The following is a 25,218-nucleotide window of genomic DNA, read 5'->3' on the forward strand; positions in this document are numbered from 1 at the left end:
CTTATTATACATTCTTCTACTTTATTTCAATATAGTTATAATATGTTCTTCCTTGTGAATAACAGTATATAACTTTAAAAAATATTCTTTGGAGTACAGACTGAAACATTTATGTCTATTATTCATTAGTCTTACTAGTTTATGTATATGTTTCTGTACGAAATGTAGTCCTATGAGGAAAACACTTACCCATAACTCTGCTTTTGTCTTTAGCTTTCCAGGGTAGTGTAGACATATTTCTTATGTGTGTGGTTGTCATGTTCTCATCTACAAAATAGAGGGTAATATTCACATATTTGTACAGATCTGAATATGAATTTTGTGGAAATTAACACAATTTCTTCATATTTTTTGCTCAGTGTTTAAGTAGGAAAATGTATATAAGTGTCTGATGTGTGTGTTTTGGTTTGTAGAGCACTGTGGTTTGGTTTTGCTTACTTTCATTTACAATCTCCAACATTTGTTTTACATGACTTAGATTTTTTCTCCTATGCCTGGAGAGTCCTGTGAGAATGCCAACACTTCCTTGGGCAGAAGAATGTCGGTTAATTGTGAGAAGTTGGTGAAGAGGGAAAAACCAAGGGAATTAATTTTTCCATCTAATTACGACCTCCTTCGCCACTTACAGTATGCAACACATTTTCCTATACCTCTGGTAAGTCATTGCTTCAATTAGTCTACACCGTGATATTATAAGATCAATAACAGTTGAATGTCAGATTATTCATCTATCTTCTTGACTAATACATATTGATAGCAGGTGAGTTTTTTGCTTTTGCTCCTGCCTCTGTTCTAATTCTGGTCTTAAGCTTATACACTGATGTAGTTCAAATTTGTAGTTATATCAGTGGCTAATTAGATTTAGAAAATGAAATTGTCTATATTAGTATCCTTTTATTGAAGAGCATTTGAGTCACTGCAGGTGATGTCTAAATGTGTTTTCTTTTTCTTTTCTTTATTTTTTTTTGAGGTGGAGTTTCGCTCTTGTTGCCAAAGCTGGAGTGCAGTGCCGCGATCTCGGCTCACTGCAACCTCTGCCTCCCGGGTTCAAGTGATTCTCCTGCCTCAGCCTACTGAGCAGCTGGGATTACAGGAGCCTACCACCATGTCCAGCTCATTTTTTGTATTTTTAATAGAGATGAGATTTCACCATGTTGGGCAGGCTGGTCTCAAACTCCTGACCTCACGTGATCTGCCGCCTCGGCCTCCCAAAGTGCTGGGATTACAGGTGTGAGCTACTGTGCCCGGCCTAAATGTGCTTTCTTTAATTTGAAAGTAAATTTACTTAGTAGCTTTTATGGGCACTAATAACTGTGTAATAATACAGTTATTATGGTAGGTAGTTCCAGTCAGTAAGAATTTTGAGGCATAAGAAAAATGGGAGACAAACATCAAATGGTAAGCACTCAAATATGTGTATAATTGAGTAGAAACTCAAATTCCCACTGAAAGATGAGTCAGTTGACATTTCTGGGCCCCTTCCACTCTCAAAGAATGAGTATTGGAGAGAACAAGAGCATTTTATTTGAAAAATTGGGTAAGACTTCACAGAGGTTATTTACTAGATAGGCTCGGCTTTGGACTGTTTCAATTTAAGAATTGAATAGCAAATGGGAAATTCTTGGCAGAAAATTTACTGCTTGAGTCTTAGCAGAGTGATATGCTTTATTCTGAAGGGTAACAAAATTGGTTTCTTAATATTAGAAATAAAAATTGGGCCAAAATTTGAAAAAAAAGTTTATTCTTGGATTCACTAACTTTTTTTCTGGCTTTTTATTTTCCTAGGCTTTTTTTTTTAAATCGTACTTTAGGTTCTGGGGTACATGTGCAGATCATGCAAGATTGTTGCATAGGCGCATACATGGCAATGTGGTTTGCTGCTTCCATCCCCCTGTCACCTATATCTGACATTCCTCCCCATATTATCCCTTCCCAACCTCCCCACCCACTGCTGCCCCTCCTCTATCCCCCTAACGGCCCCCATAGTGTGATGCTCACTCCTTGTGTCCATGTGTTCTCATTGTTCAGCACCCGCCTATGAGTGAGAACATGTGGTGTTTGATTTTCTGTTCTTGTGTCAGTTTGCTGAGAATGATGATTTCCAGATTCATTCATGTCCCTACAAAGGACACAAACTCATCATTTTTTATGGCTGCATAGTATTCCATGGTATATATATGCCACATTTTGCTTGTCCAGTCTGTCATCGATGGGCATTTGAGTTGGTTCCAGGTCTTTGCTATTGTAAACAGTGCCACAGTGAACACACGTGTGCATGTGTCTTCATAACAGAATGTTTTATAATCCTTTGGATATATACCCAGTAATGGGATTGCTGGGTCAAATGGGATTTCTATTTCTAGGTCCTTCAGGAATCACCACACTGTCTTCCACAATGGTTGCACTAGTTTACACTCCCATCAACAGTGTAAAACTGTTCCTATTTATCCACATCCTCTCTAGCATCTATTGTCTCCAGATTTTTTAATGATCGCCATTCTAACTGGCTTGAGATAGTATCTCAATGCGATTTTGATTTGCATTTCTCTAATGACCAGTGATGATGAGCATTTTTTCATATATTTGTTGACCTAATATATATCTTCTTTTGAAAAGTGTCGGTTCATATCCTTCACCCACTTTTGATTGGGGTTGTTTGCTTTTTTCTTGTAAATCTGTTTTAGTTCTTTGTAGATTCTGGATATTAGCCCTTTGTCAGATAGATTGCAAAAACTTTTTTCCTATTCTATTGGTTGCCAATTCACTCTAGTGATTGTTTCTTTTGCTGTACAGAAGCTCTGGAGTTTAATTAGGTCCCATTTGTCTGTTTTGGCTTTTGTTGCCAGTGCTTTTGGTGTTTTAGTCATGTAGTCCTTGCCTATGCCTGAGTCCTGAATGGTTTTGCCTAGGTTTTCTTCTAGGGTTTTTATGGTGTTAGGTCTTATGTTTAAGTCTTTAATCCATCTGGAGTTAATTTTAGTGTAAGGTGTCAGGAAGGGGTCCAATTTCTGCTTTCTGCACATGGCTAGCCAGTTTTCCCAACACTGTTTATTAAACAGGAAACCCTTTCCCCTTTCCTTGTTTTTGTCAGGTTTGTGAAAGATCAGATGGTTGTAGATGTATGGCGTTACTTCTGAGGCCTCTGTTCTGTTCCATTGATCTATATCTCTGTTTTGGTACCAGTACCATGCTGTTTTGATTACTGTAGACTTGTACTATATAGTTTGAAGTCAGGTAGGGTGATGCCTCCAGCTTTGTTCTTTTTGCTTAGGATTGTCTTGGTTATGTGGGCTCTCTTTTGGTTCCATATGAAGTTTAAGTTGGTATTTTCCAGTTCTGTGAAGAAGGTCATTGGTAGCTTGATGGGGATGGCATTGAATTTATAAATTACTTTGGGCAGTATGGCCATTTTCATGATATTGATTCTTCCTAACCATGAGCATGGAATGTTTTTCCATCTGTTTGTGTCCTCTTTTATTTCCTTGAGCAATGGTTTGTAGTTCTCCTTGAAAAGGTCCTTTACATCTTTTGTTAGTTGTATTCCTAGGTATTTTATTCTCTTTGTAGCAGTTGTGAATGGGCGTTCACTCCTGATTTGGCTCTCTGTTAGTCTGTTATTGGTATATAGGAATGCTTGTGATTTCTGCACATTGATTTTGTATCCTGAGACTTTGCTGAAGTTGCTTATCAGTTTAAGGAGATTTGGGGCTGAGACGATGGGGTCTTCTAAACATACAATCATGTTCTCTGCAAATAGAGACAATTTGACTTCTTCCTTTCCTAATTGAATACCCTTTATTTCTTCTTCTTGCCTGATTGCTCTGGCTGGAACTTCCAATCCTATATTAAATAGGAGTGGTGAGAGAAGGCATCCTTGTCTAGTGCCAGATTTCAAAGGGAATGCTTCCAGTTTTTTTCCTTTCAGTATGATACTGGCTGTGAGTTTGTCATAAATAGCTTTTATTATTTTGAGATACCTTCCATCAATACCTAGTTTATTGAGAGTTTTTAGCATAAAACACTGTTGAATTTTATCAAAGGCTTTCTTTGCATCTATTGAGATAATCATGTGATTTTTGTCTTTCGTTCTGTTTATGTGGTGGATTATGTTTAGACTTGGGTATGTTGAACCAGCCTTTCATCCCTGGGATGAAGCCTACTTGAAGCTTTTTGATGTGCTGTTGTATTTCGTTTGCCAGTATTTTATTGAAGATTTTTGCATAAATGTTCATCATGGAAATTGGCCTGAAGTTTTCTTTCTTTGCTGAATCTCTGCCAGGTGTTGGTATCGGAATGATGTTGGTCTCGTAAAATGATCTGGGAAGGATTCCCTCTTTTTGTATTGTTTAGAATAGTTTCAGAAGGTGCGGTACCAGCTCCTCTTTGTACTTCTGGTAGAATTCGGCTGTGGACCCATCTGGACCTGGACTTTTTTTGGTTGGTAGGCTATTAATTGCTGCCTCAACTTCAACCCTTGTTATTGGTCTATTCAGGGTTTCGACTTCTTCCTGGTTTATGCTTGGGAGGGTGCAAGTGTCCAGGAATTTATCCATTTCTTCCATGTTTACTCGTTTATGTGCTTAGAGTTGTTTGCAGTAATCTCTGTTGGTAGTTTGTATTTCTGTGGAATTGGTGGTGATATCCCCTTTATCATTTTTTATTGCATCTATTTGATTCTTCTCTCTTTTCTTTTTTATTAATATGGCTCGTGGTCTGTCTATTTTGTTGATCTTTTCAAAAAACCAGCTTCTGGATTTATTGATTTTTTTGAAGGTTTTTTTGTGTCTCTATCTCCTTCAATTCTACTCTGATCTTAGTTATTTCTTGTCTTCTGCTAGCTTTTGCGTTTTTTTCATCTTGCTTCTCTAGCTGTTTCAACTTTGATGATAGGGTGTCAATTTTAGATCTTTCCTCGCTTCTCATGTGGGCATTTATTGCTGTAAATTTCCTTCTAGACACTGCTTTAAATGTGTCCCAGAGATTCTGGTATGTTGTGTCTTCGTTCTCATTGGTTTTGAAGAACATCTTTATTTCTGCCTTCATTTCATTGTTTATCCAGTTGACATTCAGGAGAAAGTTGTTCAGTTTCCATGAAGTTGTGTGGTTCTGAGTTAGTTTCTTAATCTGGAATTCTAATTTGATTACACTGTGGTCTGAGAGACTGGTTGTTATGATTTCTGTTCTTTTGCATTTGCTGAGAAGTGATATACTTCCAATTATGTGGTCAGTTTTAGAATAGGTGTGATGTGGTGCTGAGAAGAATGTATATTCTGTGGATTTGGGGTGGAGAGTTCTGTAGATGTCTGTTAGGTTTGCTTGGTCCAGATCTGAGTTCAAGTCCTGGATATCCTTGTTAATTTTCTGTCTTGTTGACCTGTCTAATGTTGACAGTGGAGTGTTAAAGTCTCCCACTATTATTGTGTGGGAGTCTTAGTCTCTTTGTAGTTCATTAAGAACTTGCTTTATGTATCTGGGTACTCCTGTATTGGGTGTGTATATGTTTAGGATCGTTAGCTCTTCTTGTTGCATTGATCCTTTTACCATTATGTAGTGCCCTTCTTTGTCTCTTTTGATCTTTGTTGGTTTAAAGTCTGTTTTATCAGGGACTAGGATTGCAACTCCTGTTTTTTTTGCTCTCCATTTGCTTGGTAAATTTTCCTCCATCCTTTTATTTCGAGCCTATGTATGTCCTTGCATGTGAGATGGGTTTCCTGAATACAGCACACAAAACGTCTTGACTTTTTATCCAATTTGCCAGTCTGTATCTTTTGATTGGGGCATTTAGCCCATTTACATTTAAGGTTAATATTGTTATGTGTGAATTTGATCCTGCCTTTTTGATGCTAGCTGTGTGTTTTGCCCGTTAGTGGATGCAGTTTCTTCATTGTGTCAATGGTCTTTACCATTTGATACGTTTTTGGAATGGCTGGTACTGGTTGTTCGTTTCCATGTTTAGTGCTTCTTTTAGGAGCTTTTGTAAGGCAGGCCTGGTGGTGACAAAATCTCTCACCAATTGCTTGTCTATAAAGGATTTTATTTCTCCTTCACTTATGAAGATTAGTTCGGCTGGATATGTAATTCTAGGTTGAAAGTTGTTTTCTTTAAGGGTATTGAATATTGGCTCCCACTCTCTTCTGGCTTGTAGGGTTTTGCCCAAAGATCCGCTCTGAGTCTGATGGGCTTCTCTTTGTGGGTAACCTGACCTTTCTCTCTCTGGCTTCCTTAGGATTTTTTCCTTCATTTGAATCCCGATGAATCTGACAGTTGTGTGCCTTGGGGTTGGTCTTCTTGAGGAATATCTCTGTGGTGTTCTCTGTATTTCCTGGAGTTGAATATTGGCCTGGCTTGCTAGGTTCGGGAAGTTTTCCTCGATAATACCCTGAAGAGTGTTTTCCAGCTTGGATTCATTCTCTCTGTCACATTCAGGTACGCCTATCAAAGGTAGATTAGGTCTTTTCACATAATTCCATATTTCTTGGAGGCTTTGTTCATTTCTTTTCACTCTTTTTTCTCTAATCTTGCCTTCTCATTTTATTTCATTGAGTTAATATTCAATCTCTGATATCCTTTCTTCTGCTTGGTCAATTCGGCTATTGAAACTTGTGTATGCTTCGCGAAGTTCTTGTGTTGTATTTTTCAGCTCTGTCAGGTCATTTATATTCTTCTCTAAGTTGTTTATTCTAGTTAGCATTTCGTCTAACCTTATTTCAAAGTTCTTAGTTTCTTTGCATTGGGTTAGAACATGTTCTTTTAGCTCAGAGAAGTTTGTTATTACCCACCTTCTGAAGTCTGTTTCTGTCAATTCATCAGACTCATTCTCCATCCAGCTTTGTTCCCTGGCTTGTGAGGAGTTCTGATCCCTTGGTGGATGAGAGGCATTCTTGTTTTTGGTGTTTTCATCCTTTTTGCACTGGTTTCTTCCCATCTACATGGATTTATCTACCTGTGTTCTTTGTAGTTGGTGACTTTCAGATGGGGTCTCTGAGTGGACGTCTTTTTTGTTGATGTTGTAGCTATTTCTTTCTGTTTTTTAGTTTTCCTTCTAACACTCAGGCCCCTCTGGTGTAGAACTGCTGGAGGTCCACTCCAGACCCTGCTTGCCTGGGGATCACCTGCGGGGGCTACAGAACAGTAAGGGTTGCTGCTGGTTTCTTCTTCTGATATGTTTGTCCTAGAAGGATATCCGCCAGATGTCAGCCTGAGCTCTTCTTTATGAGGTGTCTCTTTGGATATATGGGGATTGGGGATCTGTTTGAGGAGACAGTGTGTCCCTTATAGGAGCTCAAGTGCTGAGTTGTGAGCTCCGTTTTTCCGTTCAGAGCTGCTGGGCAGGTACATTTAAGTCTGCTGCAGTAGAACTCATAACTGCCTCTTTTCCCAGGTGGTCTGTCCTAGGAAGGTGGGGCTTTATTGATAAGTTTTTGATGTGCTGCTGCCTTTTTTCAGAGATGCCCTGCCCCTAAGGAGGTAGTCTAGTCACAGTCTGCCAGCAGAGACGTTTCTGAGCTGCCTTGGGCTCTGCCCAGCTGTTGTGTAAACTTCCCTGCAGTTTTGTTTACAGAGCTGTAGTTAGAACTGCCTCTGTAATGGTGGTCTGCCTCAATAATGGTGGACTGCTTTGGTAATTGCAGACTGCCTCGGTAGTGGTGGACTGCCTTGGTAATGGAGGACTGCCTCGGTAATGGTGGATGCCTTTCCCCTCACTGAGCTGGACTGTCCCGGGTCCAGCTGTGCTTGCTGAAAAAGTCTCAATCCAGAGCGTTTCAGATTGCTGGTATTTATGGGGGTGGGACCTGCTAAGCCAGATCACCTGGCTCCCTGTTTCAGCCCTGTCTTTTTCAGTTGAATGGGCGGCTGTCTCCCAGGCATTCCAAGCACCAGTTGAAATGGCCGCCCAGATTTGTGTGAGTTTTTGTGTGGAATCCCGTGGCACCAGCTGAAACGGCTGTGTTGGAGACTCATGGTGCTTTTTAGTCTGGGAATCTCCTGGTCTGTGGGTTGTAAAAACTCATTTGGGAATGCGGTGATCACTTACCCTCTGCATTGTTCTTGCTGGGAACTGTACTTCAGAGCTGTTTCAATTCAGCCATCTTGGATCTTCTATCCTGGATTTTTATTTTAAGTGCAATTTCAGTGAGTCATTTTTTTCATTGGGTGTTACTTTTACATATAAAAAACATAATTGTAGGTGTATTATGTTACTTCCTGGGTATCTTCTAGGAGTTTTGATCTGCAAAACTGAATATCCTGTTTAAGTTATTTCTTGATTTATTTGGTATTTTGAAATATCTCCTGAAATGACTTTCAAAATGACCAAACCTATATATTTTTTTCTTATTACAGTTAAAAGTCTATTTTTTTTTGTAATTTTTCTATGTCCAGGGCCATTTCAAAACTTGCCAAATTACCAAACCCATATATATTTTTTTCCTTATTACAATTAAAAATCTATCTTTTGTTAATTTTTCTATGTCCAGGGCTATGTCAAACTTTCCATAGTTTGTTCTTATTTATCACTGTCTGAATGATATCTGCAGTTTTCATCTCTTACCTATAGACATTATTCCTTTACCATATAATGACATAATCTCACAGTTTATTTAGGGGAGCTGAGAGGGTAGTCTTATATTTTAGAGATGTATCCTGATTAATTTATAGATGAACTATCATGATGTTTGGGATGTGTTTTTAAAATATTCAGGATAAAAAAGGGAGACGGTATTAATGTCTGGAATTTATTTAATAGTAATGTACCAATGTTAACTTCTTAGTTTCAACAAATGTACTGTAGTTCTCTTAAGTCATTTATATTAGAGGAAACTGGCTGAATGGCATATGGAACTCTGTGTACTATTTTGCAGCTTCTCTGTAAATTGGAAATTACCCTAATAAAAAGTTTATTTAAAAGAAAGAATAAAAGGGTGGTGATAAATAAAGCAAAGATGGAAAAATGTTGAAAGTGGTTGAAACTGGTTGAATGATTGAGGGTTATGTGTTCCTTTCTTGGGTAAGCAGAGCTTTGCAGGTCTTTTTCCCAGGTGTCTGGGTGTCAGAGCAGAACACTAAGCCTCAGCTTCTTTACTCTGTTGTTCCTGTGACCTTGGTTTCACGGTTCTTCCCCGCATTTAACGTTCTGCTTCTTTGGAAGAAAGAACTTAAATTATTTTCAGTGACCAAGTGTCATAATGAATCATGAGATAATTTAACTGTAATGATTCATGAAAGAATTCCTAGTAGGATACGTTTATTTAATAGCTTTGTATCACCAGTTGCACTAAACTCTCTATTACCATGAGTTCAATTCAGAAGAAGCCAAAGGATATACTACCATAACACTGACATTAGGAATGCTACTAAGAGTCTGGTTTTTTTTCCCTTAATAAAAAGAAAAAATCTGACTAGCTTGTCATGTATGTGAGGAGACTATAAAAATATGGTTAAGAAAAATGTTTTCTATCTCCCCATCTCTCCTATGGGGCCCTACTAAGTGAAGACTAAGGAAAAGAGGAATAAAGGGGGCTTGACCAAAGATTCAGAAAAATAGTCTCATGATGCTATTCTATGAATAATATCTTGATTTGCCCATTAGTAAAGCATGTTTCTTAGACTACCAACAAACACAGGTTCTAATGGATAGGCATTCTACCAGCCTCCAACTGAGGTAAGTCATTTATACTGTGTCAGATGTGTGAGGCTGCTGGAGTTTCTGTCATTACCATTAGCTAGCTAGAATTGTATAGCATTATCTTGTTGTACATTTTTAAATAGGCACTTTATGCATTTTCTTATTTATTATTCACTTCAGAGTCAAAATATATTTATGAAATTTTAGATAGGATTTTCAAGCTTCAGAAAGTAATTTGCGAAATACCAAAATGAGTTTGGAATCCAACTTGTTTTCCTAGCTTCCAGGAACACCATTTCTTAATCATTGCAGCTAATGCAAATGGATTTACCAGCTGGTTTTTTTTTTTTTTTTTGTGACGGAGTTTCAGTCTTGTTGCCCAGGCTGGAGTGCAATGGTGCGATCTTGGCTTACTGCAACCTTCACCTGCTGGGTTCAAGCAGTTCTCCTCCCTCAGCCTCCCAAGTAGCTGAGATTACAGGCATGCGCCACCACACCTGGCTAAATTTGTATTTTTAGTAAAGACAGGGTTTCTCCATGTTGGTCAGGCTGGTCTCGAACTCCCAACCTCAGGTGATCTGCCTGCCTCTGCCTCCCAAAGTGCTGCCATTACAGGGGTGAACCACTGTGCCCAGCCACCAGCTGTTTTTATGTGGCTTTATTTTACTAATGAAATAAAAAAAAAACACAAAGTCATCATGTATGCTTATCTAAATTTTTCCAATGTTCTTTTTCCTAATAAGTCTTTTATTTAATGCTGTGTATTCTTTCTGCATCACCAGCAGTGGAGAGAATTTGATCAAAGATGTGACTCTGAGAGCTGAAGTCACCTATACTTCACTGTTTTTGTTTGTTTGTTTGTTTTTGAGACAGAGCCTCACTCTTTTTGCCCAGGCTGAATCAAATGGCGCATTTTCAGCTCATTGCAGCCTCCACCTCCCATGTTCAAGCTGTTCTCCTGCCTCAGCCTCGCAAGTAGCTGGGATTATAGGCATGCAGTATCACACCTGGCAAAGTTTTGTATTTTTAGTAGAGATGGGGTTTCACCATGTTGGCCAGGCTGATCTCTAACTCTTGACTTCAACCTCGGCCTTCCAAAGTGCTAGGATTACAGGCATGAGCCACCACGCCCAGCTAGAGTTACCTATACTTTAAACTGGGGCATTGTGTGGAGTCAGGCTCGTCTTTCTGGACCTGGGCAGCGCTAAGCAGCCCAGCCTATGCTACATTTCTAACACGGCCTTGCTATGTGAAATCAGTGTGTCTGTTTTATAAAGACCACCTGACTGGTGCTGTTTTACCATTGATGTGCTATTAATGTGGTTTTCTAGTACCAAAACACTAGTTTCAGTAGTTAGTATAACTTAACAACTTCCTCTGAAATGTTAAAGGGCCTCTGTGTTTCATATTACTTCAAAATAGAAATGAGAAGTCACTAAATTTATTATTACAAACATTAGGAAGCCTTTATTTAGAACCTACAGATAGAATATAAGTACATAGAATACTTTAAAGGTTGTCTATGTTTTTCAAGCCTTTTTATAAATAAAAGGTTTTGGTTATTGTGTTAGAAAAAAATTAGACATTAAAAATTAGAGGAGTTATGAGCTGAAAGGTTACCATCTTTTGAAGTGATGGATGAAAAATAAATCAGGCACAAGTATTTTATTTAAGCTGCATTTTTAAAAAGTAATCTGAAAGGCTTTAAAATTATGTTGCTGGTGGGCTTTCTGGTAACTTACATGGAAATGATTTTTCATATTTTTATCAAGAAGTCAGTTCTAGACATTCAAATGAATAACTCATGAATACCTTTGGGTTTCTATCATGGGCCTATTGGATTTCAAGGATATTGCAGGATTTTATATTGGTTCAGTGAGACTCTTTAGTTTTTTGTACAGAGATTTGCGTTAATGAGTATCAACAAGCATAACAGTACAAGCTTGACTTGCATTTGGAAACAGAATTTCTAAGTAAACCAGTACATATTTGCTAACTACCTATATTTTTTCATACTGGGTTTTTTTTTCTCTTTCAAAACCATAAATTTATGATCAGTAAGTCCAGAATTGGTAGCACGAAAAAAATCCTGTCTTTTATGCATTATTTTCACATCTTAATTTTTCTTTCTGAGCCTTGGTCCCTTTAGGTGAGGCAAAAGTCTCAGTGACCTTTAAACGGAATGCTTTTGAGAGATGATAGTACAGGATAGGATCAAAGCACAGGTTTGACACAGCCAGAAGCAGTGTGGCCTCTTTGGCTTTGAAGAGTGAAATCCTGGTTGAGCAATCAGTTATGACTTCTGTCTGGCTGAGAGTATATGGGATGCGGACAATATGATAAGGAACAAAGCATATGATGTAGCCTGTGGTCACTAAAAGTATGTTGATGAGGGCCTTTTTCACATTTGGGTAATTTTCATTCTCTCTGTTTCTGTAGAGCTGTCGAATTACAAGGCAGTTGGATATTAAAATGATGGCTGAGAAATTTAAAAATATTGCTACACATATGAAATTGGTTAGCAAATGCCAGTTTCTTCCAAATTCATTTTTAAACTCCATACAACCCACATTTGACTTTTCCTTGATGTCTTTGATGGGAATCATCATATTTGGCACCATTATGAGAAGGACCATTAGCCACACAACGGTTGATATCATTTTGGCAAATCCAGGTTCTTGTATTCGGTAGATCTTGCAGCTGTGTATCAACTGAAGACAGCGATCAATGCTGACAAATGCCAAGAAAATAATTGATAAGTACATATTGATATAGATGAGGCAGGCCGTTGCTTGGCAGTGGAATATCTTCAGCTTCCAAGGTGCGACACCCAAGTCAACAACAATTTTCACCGGTAATGCCAGAGTAAGCAGGAAATCGGCTGTAAGCAAATTAATTAAGTAGATGCTCACACACCTGTGATTAGTATTCTTCTGTAGAAAAGCCCAGGTTGCAAAACAACTTCCGATAATTCCAACAAGGAAAACTAAATAAAAAAAATACGTGAATGGCTCCAGATCTTTATAAACTGGGCAGAACGAACTGTTTGTCATCTTGAGGGAAAGTAAGGGTGACTGCTGATTGAAAAGAAAAATTTTTAAGACTCTGTAAAAGAAACAAGAGAAGGGAGGTTAGTAATTAAAATTAGCAACTATTTTGTTTAAAAGACATTTGTCCTCACAATGCCATTATCTTTCTAGTTCTTAGATATAATTTTATTGGTGAACTTACTAGACCATGTGGCCTGGTGAGAACATACTAGATTATGAAGAAGCCTGGGTTTTCCATTGTCTGATTTTATGACTTTCAGGAAATCCCATGCAGGTTTGCTTTTAGTAGGGATATTTTCAACTTTGGGTTTTTCCATTCAGGTAGTTCTTTTGTTACCAGTTGGGTTGGAAGTTAGTTTGCAGAGGAGATAAGTGAACTGAAATTCTGAGAAGTAGAGAGAGGAAACTAGGTTTGTGGTTGAGCCTGAAGAGCCTTCAGTGAGGCCTTCTGGTTTTTTTCTTGTTTTGTTTTTTGGTTTTCCATAGATTCATGTAGCTCCTCAGGCGAGGAGAACCCTGGCTGACAGGGGAGGTAAGGAGTTCATGGAAAATTGTAGTACAATTTAAAAAGTATTATTTAAAAATAGGTCTTTCATTGTATAACCTATTGGAAGGTTTTCAAAAACAAAATTTGTTTCATTTTTCTTTTTAGCAGAAGGAGTTGAAGGGTTAGAATGTGATCTTAAATTGATGCTTATTTCCTTCGTTTTCATTTCTTCAGTTTCTTAATGGCCTTTTCATCCTTCAGTTTCTTAATGGCCTAGACCTCTTACATCCAGTATTGTGGCCTCTACCAAGTGCAGCTATTGAACATTTGAAATGTGCGCAGTCCAAAGCAACTTGAGCTGTAAATGCAAAATACATGCTGAATTTTGAAGATTCAGTATAAAATATTATAAAAAATAGTACAAGTAGTACAAATTATACTGTTTTATATAAACAGTACAAAATTAAGTATCTTTAATATCTTACTAATATTTTTTATATTGAGCACATGTTGAAATGTTTTTTTGGTATATTAGGTTAAATATGTTATTGACATAAATCTCTCCTGTTTACTTTTACTTTTAAAATGCATTTGTTAGAAAAAATTAAATTACCTTTGTAATTTGCATTATCTTTCTGTTGAACAGTACTGGTATAGATGTTTCTGTCGGTGTTTTTGAGTATTTTCATTAAAAATGTATTTTAAAAGTTACCAGAACATAGATGTGTGTTCATTGATTACAGAATCCTTGGAGAAAAATTTAGTTATATTAGTATCAAAACATCTAACAGTTGAATTATTATTTTTTTCTTTCATTGTGGGTTTTGAAGCAGTTAAAAGCCCGGAAACATAAGACATTCCCCTTAGAACTACTGTTCTACTTACCATTGATAATGACAGTGAAATCTTGTCATGCCCCTCCCAAATCTGGAACATTGGGTGGATTTGTAAACTCAAGTTAAACTGGTAAGGCTCCCTTTGACCTGCTCTATTCAAACTTAAATACTTAGAGCTAAGGATACATTAGTAACCTTTCTTGTGCTTCCTGTTGGTGTGGGTCCTCCTTTTGCATATTCAACAATGTTCTTTTGTTTTAAAGATCTGAAGATTATTTTTGTATTTTAGCAAGAAAAAATTTTATAATACAATCTTTTTAGAGGTAGCAAATAGTAAGTTATGGTGACCAACATAGAAGGCCAAATCAGCTACTCTGAAAGCTCCCTTTAATAAGAGAATAAAACTTCTGATGTCTTTCTAAAAATTCTCCCAACTATTTAATGAACCTTTGTGTGCATTTGTAATGAAACAATATATGCAGATTATTAAGGCAGATGTACACAAAGCTTTCTAAATTCAAGTGCTGCTTAAAGGCTACATGCCTCTTCTCTTTCCCTACCTGAGTTAGCACCCTAGAGTCCATGAATAATGTCATCATTTACCAAACTGAATGAAAATATTTAAGCACTTGCTTTGTATCTGACGTTATGCTAAGTACTTTACGTGTACTTATTTACCTTCTTTTCATTTCCATAAGGTAGGTATTGTTATTGTCCCTGCTTTACAGATGAGGAAACTGAGGCATAATGGGGTTACATACCCAAAGTTATGTAGCTGGTAGAATACAAAGCCAGGATTCCAACTGAGTCAGTCTGATCTCAGAACCACATTCAAAACCACTCCAAAACACTGCCTCAATAATAATAATAGTAGGTGATAATAGTAATGATAATGGTGATGATGATGAAGATTATATCTGCCAATCTTTACTAAGGGCTTACTGTGTGGGCAGGAATTATGTTCTAATCAAGTTTTACGTAATAAACTATTCATTTTTAACTTTTTACCAAAATACTAGGGAAATAACTATAGGCTTTTCATGTATTTTGATGTTTTATGCATACATCCACACACACGCATGCCATACACACACACACACACACACACACACACACACACAAATGCACATTTAAAAACAAACCCTAGGTCCTTTCCTATAAGTTTAAACCAGCTTTACTTAAAGCTCCCATAACCTAGTTTCTCTTTGCCATCTTGACTATCTCTTAATCCCAGATCAAGATTGGGATTGGTAGGGTCTCTACTATTCTGTGTACAGTTCCTTTCTGCCTTTATACTTTTGCATGTGATAGAAATTTTGGGATCATAGGATTTTAAAAATGGATGGGATCTTTATGAATAGCCTCTAGTGGAATCCCCAAGTCAGTTCAGGAGATGGAGGACTGGCCCTGGTTCCTCAAGCTTTCACAGCGTGTTCAGGCAGGACTAGGATCTGCTCTTACTGATCATTGTCTGAGCTCTCTGCCTTTATCCTTCCTATTCCTGAATCCCGCTTATTTCAGGGCTTTAAGGAAGCTACTCATATCTGAAAACTACTCTAGGCTTTACTGATGTCCTTGGCGACCATGAATTTTGATAGTTACCATTTATTTGAACCTTGGAATTTTGAACATACTTTTCTTTATGTGAAAAACTAGTGTTGGTGTGCATTGATCATGTGTCACATCTTTGCTTACTGTTACTTTCTAAGGCCCTAGGATTTTGGCTTACGGTTTTTCTTTTTCTTTTTCTTTTTTTTTTTATTTGAGACCAAGTCTTGATCCGTCGCCAGGCTGGAGTAGTGGTGTGATCTTGGCTCATTGCAACCTCTGCCTCCCAGGTTCAAGCGATCGATCCTCCTGCCTCAGCTTCCTGAGTAGCTGGGACTACAGGCATGCGCCACCACACCCAGCTAATTTTTTGTATTTTGAGTAGAGGCAGGGTTTCACCAAGTTGGCCGGGATGGTCTTGATCTCTTGACCTCATGATCTGCTGACGTCGGCCTCCCAAAGTGCTGGGATTACAGGCATGAGCCACTGGGCCTGGCTTTGGCTTATGCTCTTTTATTTCAAATATTACATAATAATAGTGACATAATAATGTGTTACTTTAAGTGCTCCATTGCTTGTACAACTATAAAATAAGACTATTATATCAATGAGGCTTATATGATAAATAGAAGAATTAGAATAATTTCTTTTAATTTTCTCTTTAACTAGAACTGATGATATATACCATACATGAATAATTTATTAGAAATGAATCATTCAGTATTTCTCAAGAATCATGGAGCATCTCCCATTTCTCACATTTGCATTTATGAACTTTTGTTTAAATTACAGTGAAAAACAATTCTGTTTAAAATTTTTGCTTATGTAAATTTGAGGTTAAACAATCGTATAATAACATCCTGTGTTCTGTGTCACAAGTTTGAGAACTAAGTGCTTAATAAATATTTTACTAGACAGTTATTTGCCAGTGAAAATGTGAGATACCCAGAAGTAGCCAGCAACAATAAAAGATTTTAAGTGTCTCTGTATTTTGGATAGGGTGCCCATTGCTTAGAAAATAAATAAACTGACTGGGCACAGTGGCTCACGCCTGTAATCTCAGCACTTTAGGAGGCTGAGGTAGGTGGATCACTTGAGGTCAGGAGTTCAAGACCAGCCTGGCCAAGATGGTGAAACCCTGTCTCTACTAAAAATACAAAAATTAGCTGGATGTGGTAGCACACATCTGTAATCCCAGCTACTTGGGAGGCCGAGGCAGGCGAATTTCTTGAACCCAGGAGGTGGAGGTTGCAGTGAGCTGAGATCTCACCACTGTACTCCAGCCTGGGTGAAAAAGTGAGATTCCTTTTCGAAGAAAAAAAGGAAAATAAATAAACTTATTAGATGTTCAATGGGAGTCACAGTGGAATTTTCTTGAAATTACCTATTGTAATGTTTATAGAGGAAGGTCATCTTAAGGGCTGTTGTTCCCTGTTGTGAAGATTTACAACGTGGCCTCTATCCACCCAGTTATAACATTGAGTTACTGAATAGTTACGCTCACCCAGGTATTCAGTCTGGTGTCAGTTATGCTGTCTTTTGGAGACAGATGAATGGGTTCATCAGAGAAAATAAAATAATAGTATCATTCACAGCTAGGACCTATTTAGAGTTTAAAAATGGATGCTTTCTTATACAGCCTTTTTCTATTTATAAGCTTTAAATACTAAAAATCACAAATTTGTTTTTCATGGAAAAGCATTTGAGCATATTAAGTATTTAAAAAGACATACCTGGGGCTGTCTTCCGTGAGCCTCAGCAGGCCTTGCTGTACGTCTTCAGAGAAGCATGAACTGTTTGGTTAGCCACAGCAGTAGCAGCCCCATTGCAGGCTACTGGCTTTACTAAAAATTTCCTTTTCTTTTTGTGTGGTTTTAAAATGTTGCATATTGACGTAGATGAAACTGTGGTTTGCAAGTAGTTTAACTGTATTAAAGTCTCCTAAAGAAGTTTTTTTTTTTAATATATACAATTGTATGTGTGCTTTCTTAAGCAATTCACTTGTCATATTTTTTAGAGAAAAGATCTTCGTTTGTCTATTTTAGTACCTAGCCTTTTTTTTTAAAGTTTCCAAGATATGTTCTATGTCATAATGATTTCAAAGATTATCACTCTTTATGCTTTGACAGGGATTAATAGTTAAAGATATAAGGTGTTTAAGCAAATGTTTCTTCAGTATACATAGTAATGAAGCTTTTCAAAGTTAGAATTTGAAAAATAGTTGCAGTTTGTATCCCTGCTGAGACATGTATTATTAAAAAAACAAACAAAAAGATGTGTTTTACAGACTCTGCTAATGTATGTGTTTTATTTATCTTCTTTTGTGTTCATTATAGAAAAATCTGGAAATAAAAAAGGAACATCATTATGCAGAGAGATAATTACTGTTAATATTTTTGGTACATAAGTTTTAAATTTTTTCTATGCTTATATATACCCACTTAAAGTGTTATTCATACTATTTTATAGTTTATAATTTTTCATTGAAGAATATATATTTTCAATTTATGAGACGACTTGTTACAAGTATTTGTCTATTTGACTCAAACAGCGTAATAAATTGAAATAGTATTTAGTAATTAATAGATTGTATATAAAGGAACCCTACCGTATATATTTAAATTGTTTGGTTAAATGTTCGTTGTGTTTTTAGCTTTTAGCTGAACAAATGTTTATTGAATGTCTGAAAGGCGACTAGCATAGTGGGGGACCTAACAAACTTATTTTCAAGAGTTCTAAATTTTCTGATTCGAAGTTGATGTGTATAAATGCAAAGCTATTTCCTGGTTAGTTAGGGTCTGGTTTCTTCTATTGCTTCAGTGGCTTGGTAGGTGCTTTGATTTCTTTTAATAATACTTGGTCAGTTTTCTAGGTAAGAAAAAATAAGATACCTTTCCAGGATCTAAAATGGATCCCTTGGTATTAGTTTTTAAAAAGAAGACTCTCTCAAAAGATGAAATGAGAAGTATCTAGCTAGGGAGAATTTAGGGAAAGTCTAAGGAGACTTTCGAAAAAAATGTAAGGATGCTTATGATGATATTGGTCATATTTCAGGTATTCTGACATTCTCCTAAATTCGTATGATTATTATTTGCCAGTGAGGACTATACATCATAAACATGGAGGGAAAAAGCAAATATTTCTCCAACTTTTTATGTTAAGAACCAGTGTTAACTTTATCATCATAGGCTAGGAAAGGATCTTTCTTTTAAGATATGTATGCTTCATTGATATACGGGACTCACTGAAGAACATGCTTGTAGAAAAGACAAATTTGCAGACAAGTAAGTGAGAAGTGACAAAACTGAAAAGTACAAGCAATTGCACTTAAAAGTTCACTCAAGCCACAGTTTCTGTGTCTGGATTGCCAAATGTGAAAGCACTAAAGTGCCCTAGTTCTCAGAGTTCTATTTAATTTTTAGAATAATAAGAATTAATCTTTTAATAGAGAGATGAATCATATTCCTCCTTTTGAGAATCAGCTTAGCTAACCTGGCTTTGTGTGGAAGTTTATTCATAGTGGAAATACGTGTATTTTTCATTTTTTTATACAAGTTCCATTTGATTTTCTACAAGCCACTTTTTTCTTTCTGTTTCATTGAGGACAAGTATTTGTAACTATACTTAGTGTTCCAGGAAGTTGCATGTCATCACTAACATACCCAAGTGGGAAGAAGTGAGGTGAAGTTATTTTTCCCTTATTTTGGTCATGGCAGTACTTTTTGTTTAAGAAATAATCTCTTCATTACTTAAGAGTATTTCATGGATATTTTGTGTGTGTAAAATAAAAATTAGAGCTAAATTGTCCCCCAAGTTATGAATTGAGAAAGAAAATATTTTCTATAGTCAACTCTCCTATCCATACAAAAGGTGCTTTTGATTTTATTGGACACAAATACCAAATGACAGTATTTCAGTAGAAATATTTGCTTTGAATGTTTAATGTTTTAAAAATTTGCTTTTTAGATATAGCACGGAAGCCATTTGGAACTAATAGGAAGGGGAAAGTGAATGTTGGGGTGGGTGGCCACTGCCAAAGCCAGGCACAGGTGTGAGGACTTGTTTTTTTTAAATAAACTATGAGATACAGGAGATTCTGCCTCTTACAGATGGGGAAACTGAGGTACAAAGAAATAAAGACCCACCCAGACCTGCACAGTTAGACCCTGACTTCTCAGCTCTTAATTATGCTTCTTACAATGAAAGTGTTGGGGATAGTGATTACAGTGGAGGCCATCAAGTCCCTTCCCATTTAGTATTTGTAACCATTTGAATTTGCGTGCCATTGGGTGGTGGAACAGTGTCCCACTGTTCTCACCTTCCTCATGGAGTTTTCAATCTCCAGAATGTGAATTTAGGATGCTCTTAGATCAAAATAGTTTACATGTGTATGATTTTTATGATCAGTCACTTCTGCCACAGCCTGTGCAACTTCAAAAGTCAGCCCTCTCTTTGGAGCCACTGTGCTTCAGCGTTATGTTTTGAAAGAAAATAATTTGTTTTTTGCACATAATTCTCTTTCCCACCTGGATTAGCCCAAAGATTTTTTTCTGTGCTCTGAGATTGGTAGCTTTAAATCTGAGTGACAGATATGATTAGGCAGTGTAGTTTTAAAGTGAAATGTAGACAGTTTCCATGTTACTGTTTCTCTGTTATTTAAATTCTGCCTTGTTTTTTTCTCTTTAATGAAATGGAGAATACATATTTGGAAATGATTTGAAGGCAAAGGTTGTTTTTACACATTCTTGGAACGTGAACTCAGTTAAAAGAATGACTACGTACGTTCCCCTGTCATTTCCCCTTGACAGTCCTTTGGTTGTCTGCCTTTTTTATTGACTCTGTAGTGTTATTGCATCAACATTTTACGTTTTGGTTGTGAGGTGTGACTGCTAGTTGGTCCATGGTTATAAAATAATTTATGGTGGGGAAGTTCATAATAAAGAACTTTTTTTTTTTTTCCCCAATATGAAGTGTTTATTCAGGCTCCGGGGCGAGGTTCTACGGTCGGACAGGAGGGGCCGGAGAAGTCGCCAATAAAGAACTTTTAAAGATTATCTTGTTTCTTTTTCGTCACTGAATTTCATGCTTTTTTTTTCCATTTGATTGTTTATGGTCTATTTCTAATGAACTTATGAATAACACATTTTCAAAGCACAGAACACATTTTAAAATCTCTTCAGTTACTTTTCAGGAGAACGTTCTTTGGAGAACGTCTCCCTTTTCCTAGTCATTTGATTTTTATTTTTTTTAAAGACAGGGTCTTTTTATGTTACCCTGGCTGTTATTCACAGGTCTGATCATAGCCTGCTACAGTCCCAAAATCCTTGGCTCAAAGCAGTCTTCTTGCATCAGCTTCCTGAGTAACTGGGACTACAGGTGCTCACCACTGGACCCAGCCATGTGAATATTTCTTGATCAAGTATTTATGAAAAATTATAACAGCAAATACTTATTGATTGCAAGCTGCCTCCTTAGCTCTTCTAGAGAATATTTTATACTTTGTGAAGGAGTAATAAGGAATCTTATTAACTGCTATGTGCTGTTAGAACCTGTGGGAATCCAGGAAGTGTAGTGCTCCTGACTGAGGTGGGGTGGATGGGTGCTTCTTCAGATTGAGCTACGAGATAGTATGCTTGGGGGATGACACAGATAATTGGAGTATGAGAAATTTTATGGGGGACTGTCAGACAATTTGGGGGTTTAGGTGTCTCTGTGAGGAAAAGACTGAGACCAAATCTTGGATGCTCCCTGGGATTTTAATAAAGTAAGCATTGGAGAGCTCATGGTTATACAAGGGAAGGAGCTGTCCATTCAGCTATATTAGGTATCTCTGCCAGCATTGGAGTTTGCTTGGTTAGAAGAGAAAGTGGAAGATAAGAAACCAGTTAGGGAATGATTGCAGTCATTTAAAGTGAGAAGCAATAAGGGATCTGAAATTACATGGGAGGGGAGTAATAGCTGAGGACCACTGTGGAGGTGAAATCACTGTGTGGTGCGGTGGAGAGGGAGGAGAGGAGACTGAACTTTCAGTCCTGGGAAGGGAAGTCTGAGGAGAGAGGCAGGTTGGGCAGATAGAAAGGTGAATTTGGCTTATTGGGTTACAAAGTTTTTATTTGATACAGCTTAGATAGATTTTTATTTTATTCTTTTTCATTTAGATTTTAAATATTTCTCATACCTTTATCTGTCATTAACCAGAACATTCTGAATGTGCTTTGTAAACACTTAAGGAGCTCTTATTTTGAATAGCATTGATGGAAATGCCGGTTTTCTTATTTAAAAAGAGCATTTTTCTTATTTTGTACCTAACTACTTTCATACTATTAGATAAAAACTACAGTTGACCATGACATTTTTTTTTTTATATTTGCATGTTTTTCTTAACAAGAAAGTGAATTTGATGTGGATTAAAATTGGCTTTTACAAGGATTGCCTTCTCATGCAGTCAATATGATATCAGAGCTAATATTCCTTTAGAAAGATAGTGGTTAAAAGTAGAACATAACTAACAGCTTGAAAAAAGCTGCAAGTTAAATGTAGAGACTCATTTAGCTTAAGAAACAGAACATTGAGGCTGGGCATGGTGGCTCATGCCTTTAATCCCAGCACTTTGGGAGGCCAAAGTGGGCGGATCACCAGAGGTCTGGAGTTTGGCACCAGCCTAGCCAACATGGTGAAACTCTGTCTTTACTAAAAATATAAAAATTAGCCAGGCATGGTGGCGGGTTCCTGTAATCTCAGCTCCTCCAGAGGCTGAGGCAGGAGAATCACTTAAACCCTGGAGGTGGAGGTTGCAGTGAACTGAGGTCACGCCACTGCACTCCAGCCTGGGCGACAAGAGCAAGACTCTGTCTCAAACAAAACAAAACAAAAAAAGAAAACAGAACATCAAACATTTAAGTAATACGTAATATTGTATGGATATGATGAGGGCCATGTTTTCTTCGTGTTCATTTGTGTCAGGAAATGGAATGATAGGAAAATAATCCCTTTGTCACATACTTTCAGGGCAGGTTTAGCAGGTCCTCAAATGATGGGGGATTTGGGAGAGAAGGGAGAAGTGTAGTGCAGGTGTGAGCTTCCCTTGCCATGCTGATACCATGGGCATTAAGGCTGGTGAGGGTGATAAAGAACAAATTTACTCCCTGGTCTTAAGTCCTGTGTCATAGGTCCCCAAAACATGATACAGTGTTTGGGAAGTGGAGTGAAGTGCCTAGTGGCCATGACTGTGACCACGAGAGAAGCCATGGAATCATACAATGAACACCTTCAAAAAGGAAGAAGTAGTCTCATAAGCTTTATCAGTAAGAATACCTGTCATATATTTTGCTGTTTATTGAGGTGGGCCTGTTTTTATAACACGCCTTTCATACTTGTACCCAACTTTTATTGAAGCAGGGGGAGATAGGAATGCGGTAACATCTTGTATTTCCTGAAAATCTCGATACTGCTTTGGGGAGCACTTTTTTGTTTCTTTTCTGTAGCTGGTTGACATGTAATATTTATAACATACATTTACTGCAGAGAAATTAATATGGCATTTATCATTTTGTACAAGCAGTACTATAAAGTGGTTAAAACATTTTGAAAAGTGACCTGTGGGAAAGGAAAGCTACATTTTGTAAAAGTGGTTTTTTTGATGGGGATGTCTTGTCATGAAACGGTAATCCACATGCCATTAGAGTCTTGTGGAAAATAGGTGACCAAAAGGAAGTAATGGCTTTTACTTCTGCAGACTGCACAGTAGCAAACACACAGACCCTCGCAGTGCTGCTTACCCAAAAGAAATCTCATGTCATTTTGGGGGGCTGATCTGTTATATTTGTAATTTGTATAATATTATCTCTTGATGTTACAGGTATTTTTTATGTTTATTGATACTTTTTCTCCAGAGTTAGTTAAAAGGTACAGATGGCAGCGATAGGGTTAAGGATAGAACACAGAACTAATGACACATAGTTTACTAACATCATCAAGTAGAAGCACAGCTTTGTGTGGGGGTGTTTTCTAGAATTTCTGAATTCTTTAGATTGTTAGATAAATCCAGTGTATCATGAGTTTCTCATTTGTAGTTGCCCAAAGAAAGAAAGAAAAAAGAACTAATTAAAATTGCTAATTAAAATTGGGCTTATTCAATAAAAGGCTTATTGGCTATGGGATGGTTTTAGATGAGGACTGATGCAGCACTCAGCTTTGTAACCAGGACTGCGTTTGTATCATGTCTTCAGTGTGTCTTCCATGGTGTCAATTTCAACTCATAGGGTGCTCTAGGCTCTCTTCCTATGAGAGCCAGATAAAAGAAGTGCTTCTAGACTTTATATCTTCATGGTACACCCTCCAGATAATGTTTTCAGAAGCTGAGAACTTGCTCTCATTAGGTCAAATTGGATCATATTCCATCTCAATTTGGGGCCAGTGGAATCGGACATGCCGATTGCCTAGAGTCAGTTATGACTCGTCCCTTATGTGGGGGATGGGGTCAGCTGCATATAATAGCTGCATGGTTGAGAACAGGACAAAATGAGTTTCCCAAAGGAAAAGTTTTCCTTCTGTTTCTGGGAAAAAGGATGGAGGCTGAAGATGATGAATGAATGAGCACTAGTGATGACAGTATTTTGTAAAAGACCATTGCAGGTTTCACCCACCTCAGTGGGTAGATGTCAGTGTGTAATCTTTTTTTGTTTTTTTTTGAAATGGAGTCTCACTGTTGCCCAGGCTGGAGTACAGTTCATAGATCTTGGCTCATTGCAACCCCTACTTCCTGGGTTCAAGCGATTCTTCTGCGTCAGCCTCCCGAGTAGCTGGTACTAAAGGCATGTGCCACCATGCCCGGCTATTTTTTTTTTTTTTTTTTAGTAGAAACGAGGTTTCACCATATTGGACAGGCTGGTCTCAAACTCCTAACCTTGTGATCCACCTGCCTCGGCCTCCCAAAGTGCCAGGATTACAAGTGTGAGCCACTGCGTCTGGCCATGTAATCTTTTTATATGATTATGATCTTTCTATGACCTGTTTCTTGATTACTCTTATCTCAAATATTCCTTTTATGAAAACACTTTAAACCATTTTATATAGGTAGTTGAATCACGTATGCATCAAAATGGGATGTAAGGATTCTTGTTAATGGGAGATTTTTAGTCGTTGTCATGAGTCACTTTTGATTACCTTTCTGTGAGATTGCTGCATTCCACATGTTACAGAGTAGCCATTGGCATATTCTATCCACAAGCATATTTTTTTTTCACTGGTGGCCCAGCAATGTAAAAACCTTGTGACTTTTTGTTTCTTGAAAAGTAAGGAAATAGTTGACTAGAGCTAAGAGTCCTTTGGCCTCTCGGTGAGGCATGGGCTCTCAGCACACCATTGTCATTAGCTACCCCTGTTCCTCACAATTGTGTTTACAGTGCCTTCTGCAGGCCCCTGAGTTGTAAGCCTTGGTGGGCACCCTGAACACTGGTGTGCCTGCACCATAGCTTTATCTACAAAAGCACGTGGAAAGTCCTTTTAGGGGGTGATCTGTTATAGTTATAATTTGTATAATGTCATCTCTTGATGTTAAAGGTATTTTTCATATTGATTGATACTTTTTCTCCAGAGTTAGTTAAAAGCTGTAGATGGCAGCCATAGGGTTAAGGATAAAACACAGAACTAATGACACATACTTGACTAACA

At 37.5% G+C, this 25,218-nt stretch overlaps 2 protein-coding genes across 7 annotated transcripts in view; one reads left to right on the plus strand and one right to left on the minus strand.

Annotated features, from left to right (window-relative positions):
• Nucleotides 1-25,218, plus strand: part of MED12L (mediator complex subunit 12L) — a 366,898-nt gene that overhangs the window by 114,484 nt on the left and 227,196 nt on the right. For all 5 annotated transcript variants that reach the window (XM_064378799.1, XM_021669546.2, XM_064378797.1 and 2 more), the window contains one exon: nucleotides 479-655. In XM_064378799.1, the coding sequence (XP_064234869.1) occupies nucleotides 479-655 (177 nt within the window). The remainder of the gene's footprint in view (nucleotides 1-478; nucleotides 656-25,218) is intronic.
• GPR171 (G protein-coupled receptor 171) lies at nucleotides 11,066-17,392 on the minus strand. 2 transcript variants are annotated; one of them, XM_012437085.3, is made up of 2 exons: nucleotides 17,280-17,392; nucleotides 11,066-12,730 (listed from the first exon to the last, which is right to left on the minus strand). In XM_012437085.3, the coding sequence occupies exon 2, from the start codon at nucleotides 12,676-12,678 to the stop codon at nucleotides 11,722-11,724; it is 957 nt and encodes a 318-aa protein (XP_012292508.1). In that variant the 5' UTR covers nucleotides 12,679-12,730; nucleotides 17,280-17,392; the 3' UTR covers nucleotides 11,066-11,721. The 2 variants fall into 2 exon arrangements, with proteins under 2 accessions (XP_012292508.1, XP_012292509.1); XM_012437086.3 differs by lacking the exon at nucleotides 17,280-17,392 and adding an exon at nucleotides 12,857-17,249.

Source organism: Aotus nancymaae, unplaced genomic scaffold (genome assembly GCF_030222135.1).
Source record: "Aotus nancymaae isolate 86718 unplaced genomic scaffold, 86718_ANA_hifiasm-v0.15.2.pri h1tg000019l, whole genome shotgun sequence".
NCBI classification, from domain to species: Eukaryota; Metazoa; Chordata; class Mammalia; order Primates; family Aotidae; genus Aotus; species Aotus nancymaae.

Coding starts and splice junctions, on each gene's coding strand:
- GPR171 (XM_012437085.3), bottom strand. CDS start 12,678: ATGACAAACAGTTCGTTCTGCCCAGTTTATAAAGATCTGGAGCCATTC.